The sequence below is a fragment of the Vespa crabro genome, chromosome 7, assembly GCF_910589235.1.
Source record: "Vespa crabro chromosome 7, iyVesCrab1.2, whole genome shotgun sequence".
NCBI classification, from domain to species: domain Eukaryota; kingdom Metazoa; phylum Arthropoda; class Insecta; order Hymenoptera; family Vespidae; genus Vespa; species Vespa crabro.
In genome coordinates, this window is record NC_060961.1 from 4897501 (window position 1) to 4913289 (window position 15789).

Genomic DNA, 15789 nt, shown 5'->3' on the forward strand with positions numbered 1-15789 from the left:
TTAATCACTTTGCATGAACCAACATACGCTTATAGATAAATCCCTTGTTATCTTCTTTTATTTATCCTAATCCAATGTCAACGTTCACAGATGGAAAAATGGGAAAAGAAACACACGCTGCGAAAAGAAATACACTTACTCAAGGAGCCGACTATTTTTTTTTCTTTTTACAGCTGATACTAAAATACTTCGTTTTATCGGTAATCGTTTCAATCGTGTGGTCCGAAATTTCGCACTTTTCGAATGTGTTTCAAATAAATAGAAAGCTCATTCGAGAGCGTGCTTAAAGGAAGAAGAACGGAGATAGAAAGATAGAAGAGATCGGTAGATACATTATACGTACGCGATAGTAAATAGTGGCTCGATCGTGCCGATACAGACGCATGTAAATTAAGGAGTTGCTTTAGAGATAGGCTTCTACCTCTCGAACGTTAAATGAAAGTATGTGTATATGCGAGTGTGTGTATAATAGATAGATAAATAGATAGATAGATAGATAGAGAGATAGAGAGAGAGAGAGAGAGAGAGAGAGAAAGAGAGAAAGAGAGAAAGATAAAAATACAAATTGACAATGAATGCACAACTCGTGCAAGATTAAAATTAAAGAGTTTATTCATTATTCATTCTATTGATTTAATTATTATAATTCTTTTATTTATTCCATAGACTTGATTAATATCGAAATAATTTCTTTCTAATATCATCGAGATCAAAATAATCATCAACACTATTTGTAATTTACAGTTGATTAAAAATTCATGTAATAAATTTAATAAAACTCTGACGAATGAAATTAGTCGAAAATCAATATAATTGAACCAAAGTTGAGGAACAATTACAATAACGGATCAAAAGAGAAGATCTGTCTTACTGTTGCATTGTTTTCGATTGAATCGCTTTGCACATGTACGTTTGTCACGATCCTCAGTCGGTAAAGCAATCCTTCGAAATGAACATTCCGTTAGTTATAGAGAAGGAGATAGATAGATAGATAGAGAGAAAGAGAGAGAGAGAGAGAGAGAGAGAGAGAGAGAAAGAGAGAGAGAGAGACAGATACAGAGAGATAAACTAGATGGAGGAATGGAAAGCCTCGATTACAATGCATGTCTTCGCAATTGTTGCTTTAAATGGAGCGTGTTTCGTAAAGTTTCAAGGTACACGAAAATGGGTAATTCGAACGCAAATTACAAACAGTCGAAACGTTAATGGAAATTACAAGGACCATGCTGAGATTCGAAAGAAAGTGTAATTAAAGTGAGAAACTACAGACTGGCGTATAGGGTGGCGTATAGGGTGGCGACGATGATCGTAATTTATATGAAAAATTTTTATTAAATGAACGACATATATTTGGATTATTATGCAGTATGAGGACGTTTATCGAAAAATGAAATTTAATATTACACGAACGTAATTTAGCTGGCGATGGACTTATCGTATCAATACACACAGCCCACACCGTTATCGTTGAGCTTGGCTGACTTTTCTAACCCGCCTCAATTTTCATCGGATCAACGATCTCATTCCGTTTAGTATGTATATAGAAAGGTCATTGCCTTCGAAAATACGCGACGTCAATTTCGTGCTTTCATAAAAGGAGCCATTTTGCTACTGGAGTTGGTCGATATTCTACCAAGACGGTTCCTTCCCGATAATTTACGTATTAAATTTTAAACTGCATTCCACGTGTAATAAAACGAGACTTTATCTTCGACGAACGCGCGTTAAGCCAATTATCTTGGCTTTCTACGTTGCTATCTTTTATCGTATTATCCTAAAGGATACGACAGCGAGATAAGAAAGAAAGATATTTAATATTATACCTTTCTTTTTAATTGTCGTCGTTATGTTTTTAAGCTTTTTATTTTATTTGCCAATTTTCAAATGCGTCCAAATTTTAACTTTTTTCTTTCTTTCTCTTTTTTTTTCCTTTTTTTTTTTTTCCTTTTGCTTTTTTTCGTTTTTACTGTAAATGCACGAATCCTGGCTGAATTTTCGCGAAGAGTTTCCATTAAAAAGGCTCTCTCTTTCGCTTTCTCTCTCTTTCTCTTTCTCTCTGTTTATTCTGGCATTATTCAAACGTTAATCGAAAGCAAAGGGCAGGATGCGAGCGGTGGGAATGGCACGTAGCGCATCGCGAAATGGGATTGTTTGAGTTTGGCACGACCTAATTACGTGGATAATTATCGGAGGCTGATTGGTAGGCGTCGACGGTATTGGCTACTAATGAATATAGATAAATCGTAAGTGGCCGGTTATTGGTTTTGCAACGTGGTCGAGGACCGTACGGTGAGTGCTTCCATAGTGCAATATCTCTGATTTATGACGCGGCCTGAATACAAAGTATGGAAACTTCGGAAAGTATGTTTCGGATCAGTCTCACATTTTCTACTCGTTACAAGTCTACGAAAGTCTAATTAGCTGACGACTACAACGAAAAACTTTTTGCTTATTATCAATTTGACAGACTTAAAACAACTTGAAATAATAGTTTTAATAGGTTAATATGTTCTAATTTTAAATAGGAAAATGAAAAGGATATTTGGAATAATACGTATAAATCGGAGAAATTTTTTCAGTAGTATCAAATGCAAGATAATTATTTTCGTTGCATTCTAAAATATCATGCAATGTTTATTTATAATTGGTTTTAATTATATCTTTTTCTTTTTTCTTTTTTTTTTTTTCGTATGTAAAGACGACTTTTTTGCTTAATATTATCGAATCTAATATTAAGCAAAGAAAGAAAAAAAAGAAAAACAAGAATCTACATTATTGGAGCTTCGTTTTATTATTTCCTTTTTTCTTTTTTTTTCATTTTTTTCATTTCAAAATTTAACATTAGAAAAAAGAAAATTTTGAAGCATGTTAGTTGATTTTTCTCAATGATAAATGACAAACGTAAATATATTTATTTAATTAATTTCTAGATCAAATAAAAATTCGAGGAACGATATTTTCTATATTGTTGAATTCTAATGTAGATGGTTTAATCAAAGATTGATCATTCTAAGTAACATATTATCATTTGGTTTATCTAATTACCATTTGAACCCATCACGGTGTTCGGAGAGAAGGCGGAAACGATATTTCTCGGAGCGACAGTTCTAAACGCATACCTGAGACCAATCACGAAGCTACGTCCCTGTTGTAGCGCAATCTCACGATCCAGTACATCGATCGGTGATAAATCTTAGGTTGGTCGGATTAGCAAGGTTGAAAATTTTCGACGCGAATGCACCGCGACGCGAGAAGCCAAACAAATCGAACTACAGGGACTCATTAGCCTAATTCTCTATTCGACCATGTAATCGCATACGCACTAACAATAAGGCTCATGATTATGTTCGCGCTTATTAGTAGTACCAATATGTAAGCGTTGCCGTTCAAATCGATCTTGAAACGCGAATCACGTTCGACCTATCGAATTACTACAATTGAATACTCACGATAGCCTTATCAAACTAGATACGCATGTAGATGTATTATTTACGTCGCATGATGCAAGATAACTCGTGATATTTCCCATGTAACAAATTTCACTTCAATTTGGTATAATTTCCAATATTGAAATTTTCACGAAATCAATGATATATAGTTTTAGAAAAGAAATTAATCAGTTTATTTTCATTTTTTGAATTTACATATGAATTTGAATTTACATATGAATTTGAATTTACAGAAGAAATTTCTTAATATATCTCGTCGATAACTATTATTGAATAAAATATCTTTCGAAATTATGCAAAATAGATTCTTGTATAATTACGAATGATCGTTGAAACGAAATCGACTAGATCAATTGTATCATATGTAAACGTTTCTCTGAGCCTCAGGAGTCCTCTCGATCGGTGTTGGAACAGAAATTTGTTGTGCGAAGAGCTGAGAGAGTTTGGAAATCGCGTGGGAGCGAGAAGGGAGAGAGAGAGAGAGAGAGAGAGAGAAATAGATAGAGAGATAGAAAGAGGATGAGTACGAAGGGTAAACCTTAAAGCTGAAGATCGAAATTTGGCCTGAAACTATCGCAGGTGTGGGGGATTACTGAAGTAGAGAAGGGAAAGATAGAGAGAGGGATGGGAGAAAGAGCGAGCGAGTACAACGTACATTTTCGATTTAAACTTTCAACATACTATATATATATATATATATATATATATATATATATATATATATATATATATATATATACACCTATAACGCACGACAACTTTAGAACGACAACTACCGAACGTTGGAACACATTCGCGGCTTGCACTTTGTTTTGCACCTTAACGGTAGGTGTCTTAGATACGGAAGTTTAATACGGTCCTTTATCGAACAGCCAGTAAGATCGATTTTCCCTTATATAAAAGCTCCAGAAAGTCGCAGTTGGTTTTCAAAAAAGATACGATTGAATTCCTTTATCGAAGAAAAATTTCCACAAATATTGTTTGCTTCGTTCGATTAATGAGACGATAGATATGTGAATTACGTTATATCTTCGTCATTTTTCAATACTTCGATTTAACAATTTGAACAAAAGTAGAACGTACATTTAATATTTTCGCATAAAGCTACGATGAGATAGCAAGTATTTCGTTTTTCTCATAAATCGAAGGATAACGATAGAATCTCCATAGAAAAATAACTCCTGTTCAGTGGGTCTCGACGCTAACTGCCATTTTCGTTTCGCGCCGTAACAGTCGAGATAGGAGATTTAATAGTGTCTTTTATCCATCGAGTCGTAAGACAAATGTTAGTACATAAAACTAGTGTCGTCCCCACCTCTTCAACTCTTTCTTCTTCATACTCTCGGTAATCACTTGGAAAAAGGTACCTCAAGTGATAAACGTTCGTTCCTAGAACAGAGTTGTTTACAATTCTACGAGTTTACGTCTATGAAAATTTTCAAACTTTCCCTTTTTCTCTCTTTCTCTCTTTCTTCCTATCTTTCTCTCTTTACTCCTTTTATTTCCGTCAATACGTAGAAAAGAGCAACAACGACAAGATTTCTATTCTAACTCCACCATCGAGCATTTGTGCGTTGTGCTGGGCAAAGAACCGTTTTCATATATGCATATTCTACATATGTAGATACGTTTCCCTCGTCCTTTTCCTTTTCCCCTTTTTCATATTCTAGCTAACCCTCCGTCGTATCCTCTTTGTCCACGCCAACGTTGATGCCTCTGGATAGGAAAGAAATGATTGTTGTCCTCACAATATTTTCCCAACACCGTAGATATTTTCCTTCTCTGGCGATTTACAGTGTGCTGTCTCACGCGTCTAACGAAATCTCCCTCTCTTGCTGTATACGATTTTTGCCCTACGGAGACATATGCGATGCAACAATGTATCTAGGTATATTTTTCGTCACCGCATAAGCATAAAATACGGATAAATATAGTACGATTTTTATTTCGAGCGTCGATTTATTCCATAAGAAAAAAATGGTGAATTTGTGTAAAATGAATTAACATAGGTAATACTTTTATCATTCGCATTTTTAAAGAAAACTTCTTTTCGTCACTAATTCTCGTAATTGACGTAAAAATCGTTCTAAAAGGACGATGAAGAAAAGGAAGATTTAAAAATCGTGTACTGCTATTCGTTCAACTTATTTTCCTTTTCCTTTTTTTTATATAAAAAAAAAAAAAAAAAACAAACAAACAAACAAAAAAAAAACAAAAAAAAAAAAGAAAGAAAACGAGGAAAAAGTAATGAATCTATCTCTCTTTCTTAAGGATAATTTGTTCAAAGGCACAAGATCTTCAGGATGAAATGGAAAATTCAAAGATCACGAATAATCGTTTCCTCTCTCTCTCTCTCTCTCTCTCTGTCTCTCTCTCCCTCTCTCTCACTTCCTCTCTCTCTCTCTCTCTCTCTTTTTCTTTCTATTTAATTTTTTTTTTATCATTCCATTTCCACTTTCGCTTGGTGTTATCACGGGCGCGAACGGGTGGGTTCCGTGCATTTAGAAATACGACGAAGCATAATCGTTATCTCTCTAGCTTTCTCTTACTTTCTTCTCACAAGCTATACCTTTCTCTCTCTCTCTCTCTCTCTCTCTCTATCTTTCTCTCTCTCAGATACCCAAATGCTGGAGCTTCTGAGTGCCGACGCGCATCTGTATTTTCCCTCTTCTCTCCCTTGGATTTTCAATGCGCTATTATTCTCCGTGCGCCGAGGGTTTAAAATGTCGCTCTCGAGATGCCGCAAAATGTCCTTGAGTAGGAAAGCTCCAGAAAGATTTCTCTCCTAAAGGCAAATGTGGTACACGTTTATGCCGACTGCCGCCGTTAAATACACCGTTGTGGTATATGTAAAGGGAGAAAGTGAAAGGAAACGGAAAAAAGAGAGAAAGAGAGTAAGAGTGAGAGTGTGTGTGAGAGAGAGAGAGAGAAAGAGAAAAAGAGAGAGAGAGAGAGAGAGAGAGAGAGAATGAGAGAAAAGAATGATCGTTTCCATCCGTCATCTCATCTCTCTTCTTCATGCTTTTAGAGGTAGCTATCCTTACCACACCGGTTCTTCTTACTCTCCACCTACACTATAATCTTCTCGAGCTCTGGAATTTTCTACCTCCAAAATTGATACCGCAGCGAGAAGCCTGAAATACGAGTTGCTTTAATTAACGTAAGGCAACGCGTCGAATCGTCCTGTTAACCCTTAAATGTACCTGCTTGCGGAATTACAATGTATTAACCTTTAATATAGATTTATGTGCAACGTAATGTATGCGCAATAATTTAGTTTTATATTAAATTTCATAGAATAGAAATATGATTTTTATCAAAAAAAAAAATAAAAAAAAAAAAAAAAAAATAAAAATAAAAAAAGAAAGAAAGAAAGAAAAAGAAATTATATTTATTATTTCTGTTTTAATATTTATTTAATGACTATAATCCGACGAATGAATCGTGTCAATAGAGATAAATAAACGCGTACGATTAGAACAAAAGAGTATTCGTAACACTTTAATTACTATAACATTGTCAAATGTTAAATTCTAACAATGACCCGTGTAAATTTGCCCCTAAATTTAACAATTGACCAGCTAATAGACTTGCATCCTTGCAAATGTTTTATTTATCTTTACTCCACTAACTATATATATATATATATATATGTATATATACGTGTGTGTGTGTGTGTATGTTTGTAATGTTTCTTTGTTCTGCAAATTTTAAAAGTAATAAATCATAAATGAAAGAATTAATCAAACCCCTTATAATTTCGAGATTATTTATTGTACTACTTTAAAAATATTACATTCCTTATGTCCCAGAAACTTTAGAAAATTTTAGATTATCGAAAATAATTTTTCTAAGATCGTTATCGAACAATACTTGCAAAATATTGTTCTTTTAAAAGTTTAAGACAAATGAGAATCATAATCGATATGATATGTAAAAGATTCTTTTCTCTCTCTCTCTCTCTCTCTTTCTTTCTTTCTTTCATACATACACTGGCTCCGTTTTATATCCATAAGCCATTCCTTTTCATTATCCGCCAGCACGGTCGATTGCAGCGAAATATAAAGCATAAGATATCATCCGCTTTCTGCTGGAAGCACGTCGTTTATCATTCCACCGAATCGTGGCCTCTTCCTCTTCCTTTTCTTCTTCTTCTTCTTCTTCTTCTTCTTCTTCTTCTTCCTTTTCTTCTTTTTCCGATCCTTTCTCTCTAAGAGAGCATGTCAGTCGAATACTTAGCGCGTACGATCACGCGCTCCTCTCAGATTTTCTTTCTCTTCTTTTGTCTTTTTCTTTTTTTTCTCTTTATCTCTTTTCCTTTTTTCTCTCTCGGTACTTCGGAACTTTGCTCCACGATATCGTATAGGTTTTATATGCATATGGATAGTGATCGACGACGACGAGATTTAAAGCAGTCGAGTCGATCGACAGTGAGAAAAGAAATGAAAGGAGAGAAACAGAGATAGAGATAGATAGATAGAGAGAGAGAGAGAGAGAGAAAGAGAAAGAGAGAGAGAGAGAGGAAAGGAAGGAAAAGGGAAAACGTACTCTCTTCTTAGAAGGGACGGTCGAGCCCTTCGTCCTCGGGCAAATGGGAAATTCAATTTGCCGTTCGCCTTTCTTGTTTGATCGTGGCACAAATACAACGTTTCTATCTTTCTTTCTCTCTTCTTTTCCTTCGACATTCTTCCAGCCTTCTTCTCTCTCTTCCTCTTACCTCTGGCCGTACAATTTTCAAAATCAGTCTTTCGACGATTCTCAACTAGGATGGCAGAGCTTTTTGTTGAACGAAAACGAATTCGAAAGGTAAAAACAGGACGACTAGTCCAATGAAATACTTCTATGAGAAGAATTCTATACAATGAATAGATTTCCATGTAAAAGAAAATCGATGGAATAGAAAGAGTTGTGTATCGAAAAAGTAAATTTTGAGAAATACGAAAAATAACGATTGATCTCGAGGAATATCGATTTCATCGGGGTATTTTTTTTTTCTTTTTTTTTTTTTTTCTTTTGTAACAAAATTAACGACTTCGTCATGATGAAAACAAAATTAATGATCATACAGTAACGATAATAGAGACCATTCGCAAAATCAACAGAATCATTTCTCCGATGATTTTCGTCGAGTACTCTAAGAGATCTCTTGGAAAACTTCACTGTTCAACTTTGCCAATTGCAAAATCGATCTTACACTTGGATGCAAATTTTCCTTTTCTTAATTATCGATTTAACATTCTTCTTCATCTATTGTCGATAATCATGCGTCGTTCCTAACATTTATATCTTTTTTTTTTATTTTTTAATAGAAATATAAAAAGAGAATAAGATTTTATTTCCAAGATCTAATATCTCGAAGAAAGATTTACGAATTAGAAAAATGAGAGAGAGAGAGAGAGAGAGAGAGAGAGAGAGAGAAAGAGTGAGAGGGAGAAGAATACTTTCCTATTCATAGTGAAAATAAACGTCATTTAATCAGGTTAAAAGAAAAAGCTGAAACATCGCCCATGGTTTACTCCACGTGCTTGAGACGAGGAAAATGATCGACAGAAAAGAATGAAGAAGCAGTACTATATACAACCTTGGAACTAATTTTCAAAGAGATATTAACGAAGTAAATTTAAAGTCTGCTTATAAACGAGAAGTAAAAGACAGGTTCGCTTTTTGGGGGATAGAACCGATTAATAGGGTAGAGACTTAGGTTCCATGACAAAGGAATGATTATAGGGATGAGAGTGAAAAAGATGGATGACTGCCGACAGTGATTATTCGTTTAACGCAAACCAAATTAATATCCCGCTTAATATCCTGCGACTTTCGACTCGAATCAATTTGGCTGACTCAAATCAATCTCTTCGAGCAGAAGAGGCTAATGATATCGGTTACGTAAAGTGCATAAGATAGCAAGTCTATGAGTAATGCGATCAAGAAAGATTAAATGTGATACGTGAAGAGAAGATACCGAAGAATAAATGTGATAATCTGATACGTCTTACAATAAGGACCATTTTTACTAAGAAAAGAAGATAAAATATCACCTAAGATTTTTTTTCGATACGAAATAGACGTATCGCTTGCTTATATGTAAGCTAAAGGAAAATGGAAACCCTATCGAGATCTATCGAAACTTCGACTTTGTTTTTTTCCTTTTCTTTTTTTCTTTTTTCATCGCCATTATAAAAAGAGAAAAAGAAGAAGAAGAAGAAGAAGAAGAAAAAAGAAGTATAATCCAATTATTGTATCCCTTTGGCATCTTTCGTCACTCTATCCTTCCATTCGTCCTCTCGTGAAAATTGTCCCAATTTCTAATATCGAATTTCTCGAAGAAAGAGAAATATAGATGGAGAAGGATGAACGCGCGTAGTCAGCGAGAATCGGAGCTTCAAATTTTCAATCTCGTTGCCCTCGCCACCGATAAGATTGTATCTCAGGGAATTTAAGTGAATCGAAGTGGGTGTACCGAAGAAGTTTGTCCTCCATCGAACTTTTATAGAGAAAATGTAACATAGTTACGTTTTCTCGATGTTCCTTTTGTACGTCATTAAATAGACGGTCCTTCTTTAAACTCGCAACTTTTTTACATTCGGGAATGCTCTCGTATAAGATAGATCTTTCTTTTTCTTTTTTTTTCTTTTCTTTTTTTTTCTCGTCAAGTTCGTACGTCTGATCTTAATCTCATCGCGACTAATCGAGGAAAGGTCGGAGGTTCGTGTAATTGGTGGCCTTTTTCGAATCGTCTCGGTTGCGAAGTCGTAACTAGGAAAAGGCCGAGTTTTCGAAAGAGAGAAAGAAAATGAGACAGATAGAAAAAGGAGCTAATCAGTCGTAGAACGATCGGAGAAGGTCGAAGGCAAGGATATCTTCGCTTGTGAGGCTTACCTCGACGAAGATCTAGCTAAAAAGGGATCTTTCCTTTTTCAAGGAGAGAAGGACTTTCTTAAACGACGGAGACGCGTGCCCAAAGGGATCACCCATCTTCCCGATCAGCTGCTGCGTCGACGAACCCGAGATCGAAACTTTTTCATCTTCTTAACTTCGTTCTCGACGCGAAACGAAGAAACCTCGGTTGGATTTGCTCGTCTCGCTTACGATCTTTCCTATCTTCCTTTCTTTCTTTTTTCTTTTTTCTTTTTTCTTCCTTTTTTTTTCTTTTTTTTTTTCTTTTACTATCTTGTACGATCCTTTTCTCCTTATCTTTCATCAATCGTCTTCTTGTATATTGGATTAGAAACGAATTTGGAATTTTTATGCGTTTCACGGCGATGAAAGCTTTTCATGAAACATAATTTTCACTATTTTTATATAATTTATAAGTAGCATCTCTATGTAGATATATAATTGATAAGCGATATTTCATATTTCGAAAGAATATTTCGAAAATAATACTTTTTCGATTAAAGCCTTATTCTCGGTCCAATGTCTTCCATTTCTTTTTACCTTTTCACTTCGTTAATACTTGAGAATTTTTGAAAACGAAATCCAGTAAGAATCGTAGTTCTCATACTCGTCGCATTTAAATCGAGTCATTAGCACGATTAGAAATTCACTGATCCGTCAGGCCTGTCATTTTCTACTAATTAAGCGATGTTACTTCTACGGTAACGGAGAGATGAGAAGGAGAGCAAAGAAAATACTAAGACTTGTTGCAGAAAACTACTATGCTAATGTATATTGCCGAGAGCAATGGACATTTTCACAGGTTCCATTATGAAAATGAATGATGGATAAAGAAAGAAATAGAGATAATAAACGAAAGTGAAAGATAGATAGAAGGCAGAAGAAATAGAGAAAAAGGGAGTTAAAGTTGAGCCGCAAATTGTTCATTAAGAATGTTGAATATATATTTGACGAGCCTCGATAGAAAAGATAATAAGCGAAAGAAAGATAGAAAATAAGAGAAAAGAAGAGAGTTGAGGATGCAAAGGTGGAAAAGGAAATAGAATTCGACGAGGCACGACTCTCGAAAGTACGCAGGTAAAGTACTTTGAATTTAATCTAAATCCTCGTAGCGGCGGCACGCTATGGAAAATAACGGAAACGGAAATCGTAGAAAGAAAGTTTTCTCGTTAGAGGGCACTGCTTTTCTCTAAATCGTACCCCTTCAACAAGGGTTCAGAATTACGAGTACCGAAGGAGAAGATACCGATTATCCTACTTGAGATGCATACTTTTGTTATGACGACCAAGTCGAAAGGTACAAACGAACCTCAAATACCAACTGTGCATTACAGATGTTGATTTCTTTTTTTCATACTCGTTGTTATTACGAGTCATCGTATATTCTCTTGCAACGATGTCTCTCCTCGTTGATATTTTTTTTCACTTCTTTTTTTTTAACTTCCCTTTCCGTGATAATAGATTTCGTGAGAGAGATTGAAACGAATGTTAAAAAAATTTCTTTGGAAAAATCGACGAAACTTGACGTATATAATCCAGGTAATGAGCGATTAAACTGAACTGCGATTTAAAAGTACTCCCCTTTTCTTAAGTTAATCATATTTTCCCGAATAATAATTCGTATATTCGTCAGAGCTCGAAATTCTCATTGGATCTTCATTAAGGCGTATTATTCTACATGAGAAAATCGTTAGCTTTGAAACGCATATTAAATAAATGCCATTCGATTTTCGACCTCAATCGACGGTATAGCATTATGTAAATTTTTCCCGGTGGTTACCACCAATGAGATTCTAGGGAAAATCGAGATGGTGAAAGTACACGTGGTACGTAGGCGAATTGAACGGTCCAATAAACGGATGAAGATTATTCAAGAATCTTAAAAACGTCACATTGATTTTAATAACCGAGAACGTTCCTCGTTATTACGCTATTAAACGTTTTCTTAATGAGAGATATACGAAAATGAAATAGAAAGAGAGAGAGAGGGAGAGAGAGAGAGAGAGAGAGAAAGTAGTAAAAGATTTGATACTAGCTATTGAAAAATAATAGTAAAGAAAAACATTTTAAGCCAAAGAAAGAGGAACAAGATGAGTCGAGCGTTTACCATAGAGAGCATTCGGCATGTATCTGAAAAGTCTTTCTTTCTCTCTCTCTCTCTCTCTCTCTCTCTCTTCCTGTTTCTTACTAAAACGAATCTCATATTTCCTTCCTTTATCCCCCAGAAATATCTCGTCTTCTTTCTCTATTGCTGCTAGAATATTCCGCGATTCTCCTTCATTCCTTCTATCCGTATGACTCAGAAGAGATTTAAGAAGCATTATAATACCGTTCTCAATGGAAATGTATCTCATGGTAGGTATCTTCTTGGTATCAACTAAATCGATTTCTTGCTGGACCTTCCTTTTCCGCTCGGTGTAATCCACTTTGAAAGTCATTATTCGATTCAGGACGTTGAAGAGCACGTATATACTCGTAATCGACTATTTCTTCTCTTTTCTTTTCTTTTTTCTTTTTTTTTCTTATCTTTTATTTGATAAAAAATCATCTAATTTATAAATGTGATGATAATTAGAGATAAGGGAAATGAATGATAATCTTTTATAATTTCTCAAAGAGATTGAGATTATAATAAACTATACATATATATATATATATACATATATATATATATATATATATATATATATATATGTCCTGTATGTGATTGTATATCGTATATAGATATATACGAGAGATATCTTGGGAAGAGTCAATGTCTATCTCAACTTCTCTCACTCTCTCTCTCTCTCTCTCTCTCTGAGGAGTCCAAATAGAGGAGAAATGTCAGTAACAAGAGTGACTGAATCAGCCTGGATGCCGTTTTCGCTGGCATAAACGGCAAGGTAACTATCGCGTCGTTTGGTCTGTCAGTGACGTTCTCAACGACGACGACGGCGGTATGGGTTGAACGTTATAATTACCGTAAAGGAGGAAGCTTGCGTTTTCATTGAAATTACCAGGCAGATGTTGAGATGTCATCGTGGTTTGAGTTCGTGGAAGGAGACCAATGCAGCTATAGAGTGAAACGTTTGTATGTGTGTGAGAGAAAGGGACAGATAGAGATAGAGAGAGAGAGAGAGAGAGAGAGAGAGAGAGAGAGAAGGCTTAGCGAAGAAAGAGAGACGATGTAGACGTGGGCGAGAATACCAGGAGACAAAGGGAGTAGTACTCTATTACCGGAGGTAATGATTGTCACTACCAGTATTCGATCTCGAATACTAGCATATTATGAAAATCAAGGAGAAACGTCGAACGTGGATTAACGTTCTTTTCCTGATCCTCATTTAAAGCAAAATAATTCCCTTCAATTCAAATTAACGTAAGATGCTAGATAACCATAGGTACTTTCCAAATATCATCTATGAAGATCATTTATTTTATTTTATATTATCGTATTTTTGGGATTTCACAAATTTCTTCTTTGCTTGTTCTCATATAAATTATTGTTTCGTTTTAATGACAATTATATCAAGCATAGATATTTAGAAATCAAGGAATAATCATTTGTTGATAAATGTATAACCGAATTAGGAGAAAAATAATCTCGAGTATCTCGTTCGTAATCTCATCGTTCGTAATGTTATAATTCGTAATATATGGAAACACGGTTAAGAAGAATGTAATGTTAATTAACGTTCTGCTTGATTTATCAGACATTCATTTAAGTAGGATCAGAGGATGTATTTATTAATAATCCAATTTTTTTAATTTCCTCATTAAATTATATTTCGAGGATTTAGAACAAAAGAAATTATTTAAGCACGATTGATTATTTTTTGTTCGCCTATACTAATTACTTTTGCTCCGTTGAAAATCTGATAAGATTCGCGACAACAATTAGTACCTTTTCCCGGCGGTATAAGCCCTTATCGCTTGGAACTGTGATTATCTCGTCGACGATACGGCGATGGCAATTTCTTTCGACGTGGAGATGCTTAACAAGACTGTTCAATGGAAGTCGCCGGAGGCGCGAGGGAAAAGGCAAAGCGTTTCTCTTCTACGAAATGGTTAGGTATCGTTTTACGAAAATCGAGTGTACCACAAGCGAGAAATTGCCGAGACAGTTTCGTATTTCGATCGTGTTACCGCCGATTGTGCTGATTGTCTCATTAGACACGAAGACGGTAATTGCAACATTGTAACCACCGTAATACCACAACGCTTTAGAATTTCTCGAGAGGTACTGCGAGAGAAACAGAAAGAGAGAGAGAGAGAGAGAGAGAGAGAGAGAGAGAGAGAGAGAGTGAGAGAGAGAGAAAATACGGTGTGTCGAGAATGGAAGACTATAGTTTGGCGACCGCCTGACTCTGGTTTCTCCACTTCGACAAATTTCCTTTACTCCTTATATCCTTATAACCTTCTCTACCATTAGGCGAGTTACGATTGATTGTTAAGTTCTTAGAAGATACCAAACACTTTGTCTTTTAGACTACTCTATATCCACTTTGACTTTATGATTCACTTTTAATTGAAATAATTTCAATTACGGATACGATGAAATTAGTTGTTTAATCATTAATTGAATTAATAATTAATACTTCAAATTCTTATCTAAAAATTAATATTTTAATTGTAAAGTTATAAAATATGTTTTATTTATGTCTTTATTATATACGTCGATCAAACGTTTCATTCTTTGAGATTGATATCTATCGTTAAATAATTTAATGCAATTGTCTTTTATTTGAAGGATTTTGATTGGATTAATACGTGAGTAATCTCGAGGATTATTAATTATGACGGACGTTATCGTAGAACAGAAGCGATCTTCCACAACGTTTCGGTATGTACACATATCGATTGTCTCCTCCAGATGTCCTATCGCACATTAATAGAGACGAATCAATCTAGATACTATCCTGATTATGGAAAGAGAAGGAAATGTAAATATTGTATCTAGTATTAGATATAGTGAAAATGATATATTCAATTATAAAAAGTAAAATACATAATAGTAAAGCAAATGGTTCATAATTATTTATTATTAATTTATTATTTAATATAAAAATCGGGTAACGTCGAGTAATCAAAAATTTTTAATCTAGAAAATGTTGAATTTAATTGAGTATATATCTTATGGCATATAATTTTTATTTTATATAATATAATAATAATTCATTGAAAAAATATTATTCTCACAATTATTTTTATATCTAATTTCGATTTAATAGAGTAAAGGCAATTGCAAAGGGACATAACTTTTACTATTTTGTTTTTAATTTTTACTTTTCACATTTCTCTTCTCTCCATACTGACTCGTTTCTTTTCCTCTCTAAGGGATCGAGAATAAGAGGCGAGGTAGTTTTGAAGCGTTCCACAGGGAAAATCCAGTTATCATGAGTGGACCGGACTCGACGCGTCTCGCCATTCATCCGGCTTTCGGCTCGCACTCCCTACTGCA

General features: G+C 34.8%; 1 protein-coding gene across 5 annotated transcripts in view; it reads right to left on the minus strand.

Moving 5' to 3' along the window:
• LOC124425345 (V-set and immunoglobulin domain-containing protein 2-like) overlaps positions 1 to 15789 on the minus strand; it is a 104680-nt gene that overhangs the window by 34738 nt on the left and 54153 nt on the right. Inside the window, exon 1 of one of the 5 annotated variants that reach the window (XM_046965578.1) lies at positions 7441 to 7738. The exons of 1 other annotated variant lie outside the window; for it this stretch is intronic. In XM_046965578.1, coding sequence (XP_046821534.1) covers positions 7441 to 7519 — 79 coding nt within the window. In that variant the 5' untranslated portion in view covers positions 7520 to 7738. Of the gene's footprint in view, positions 1 to 3119; positions 3406 to 7440; positions 7740 to 15789 lie in introns of those variants that run through there. 3 more of the 5 variants (XM_046965575.1, XM_046965580.1, XM_046965579.1) reach the window with 3 other exon arrangements.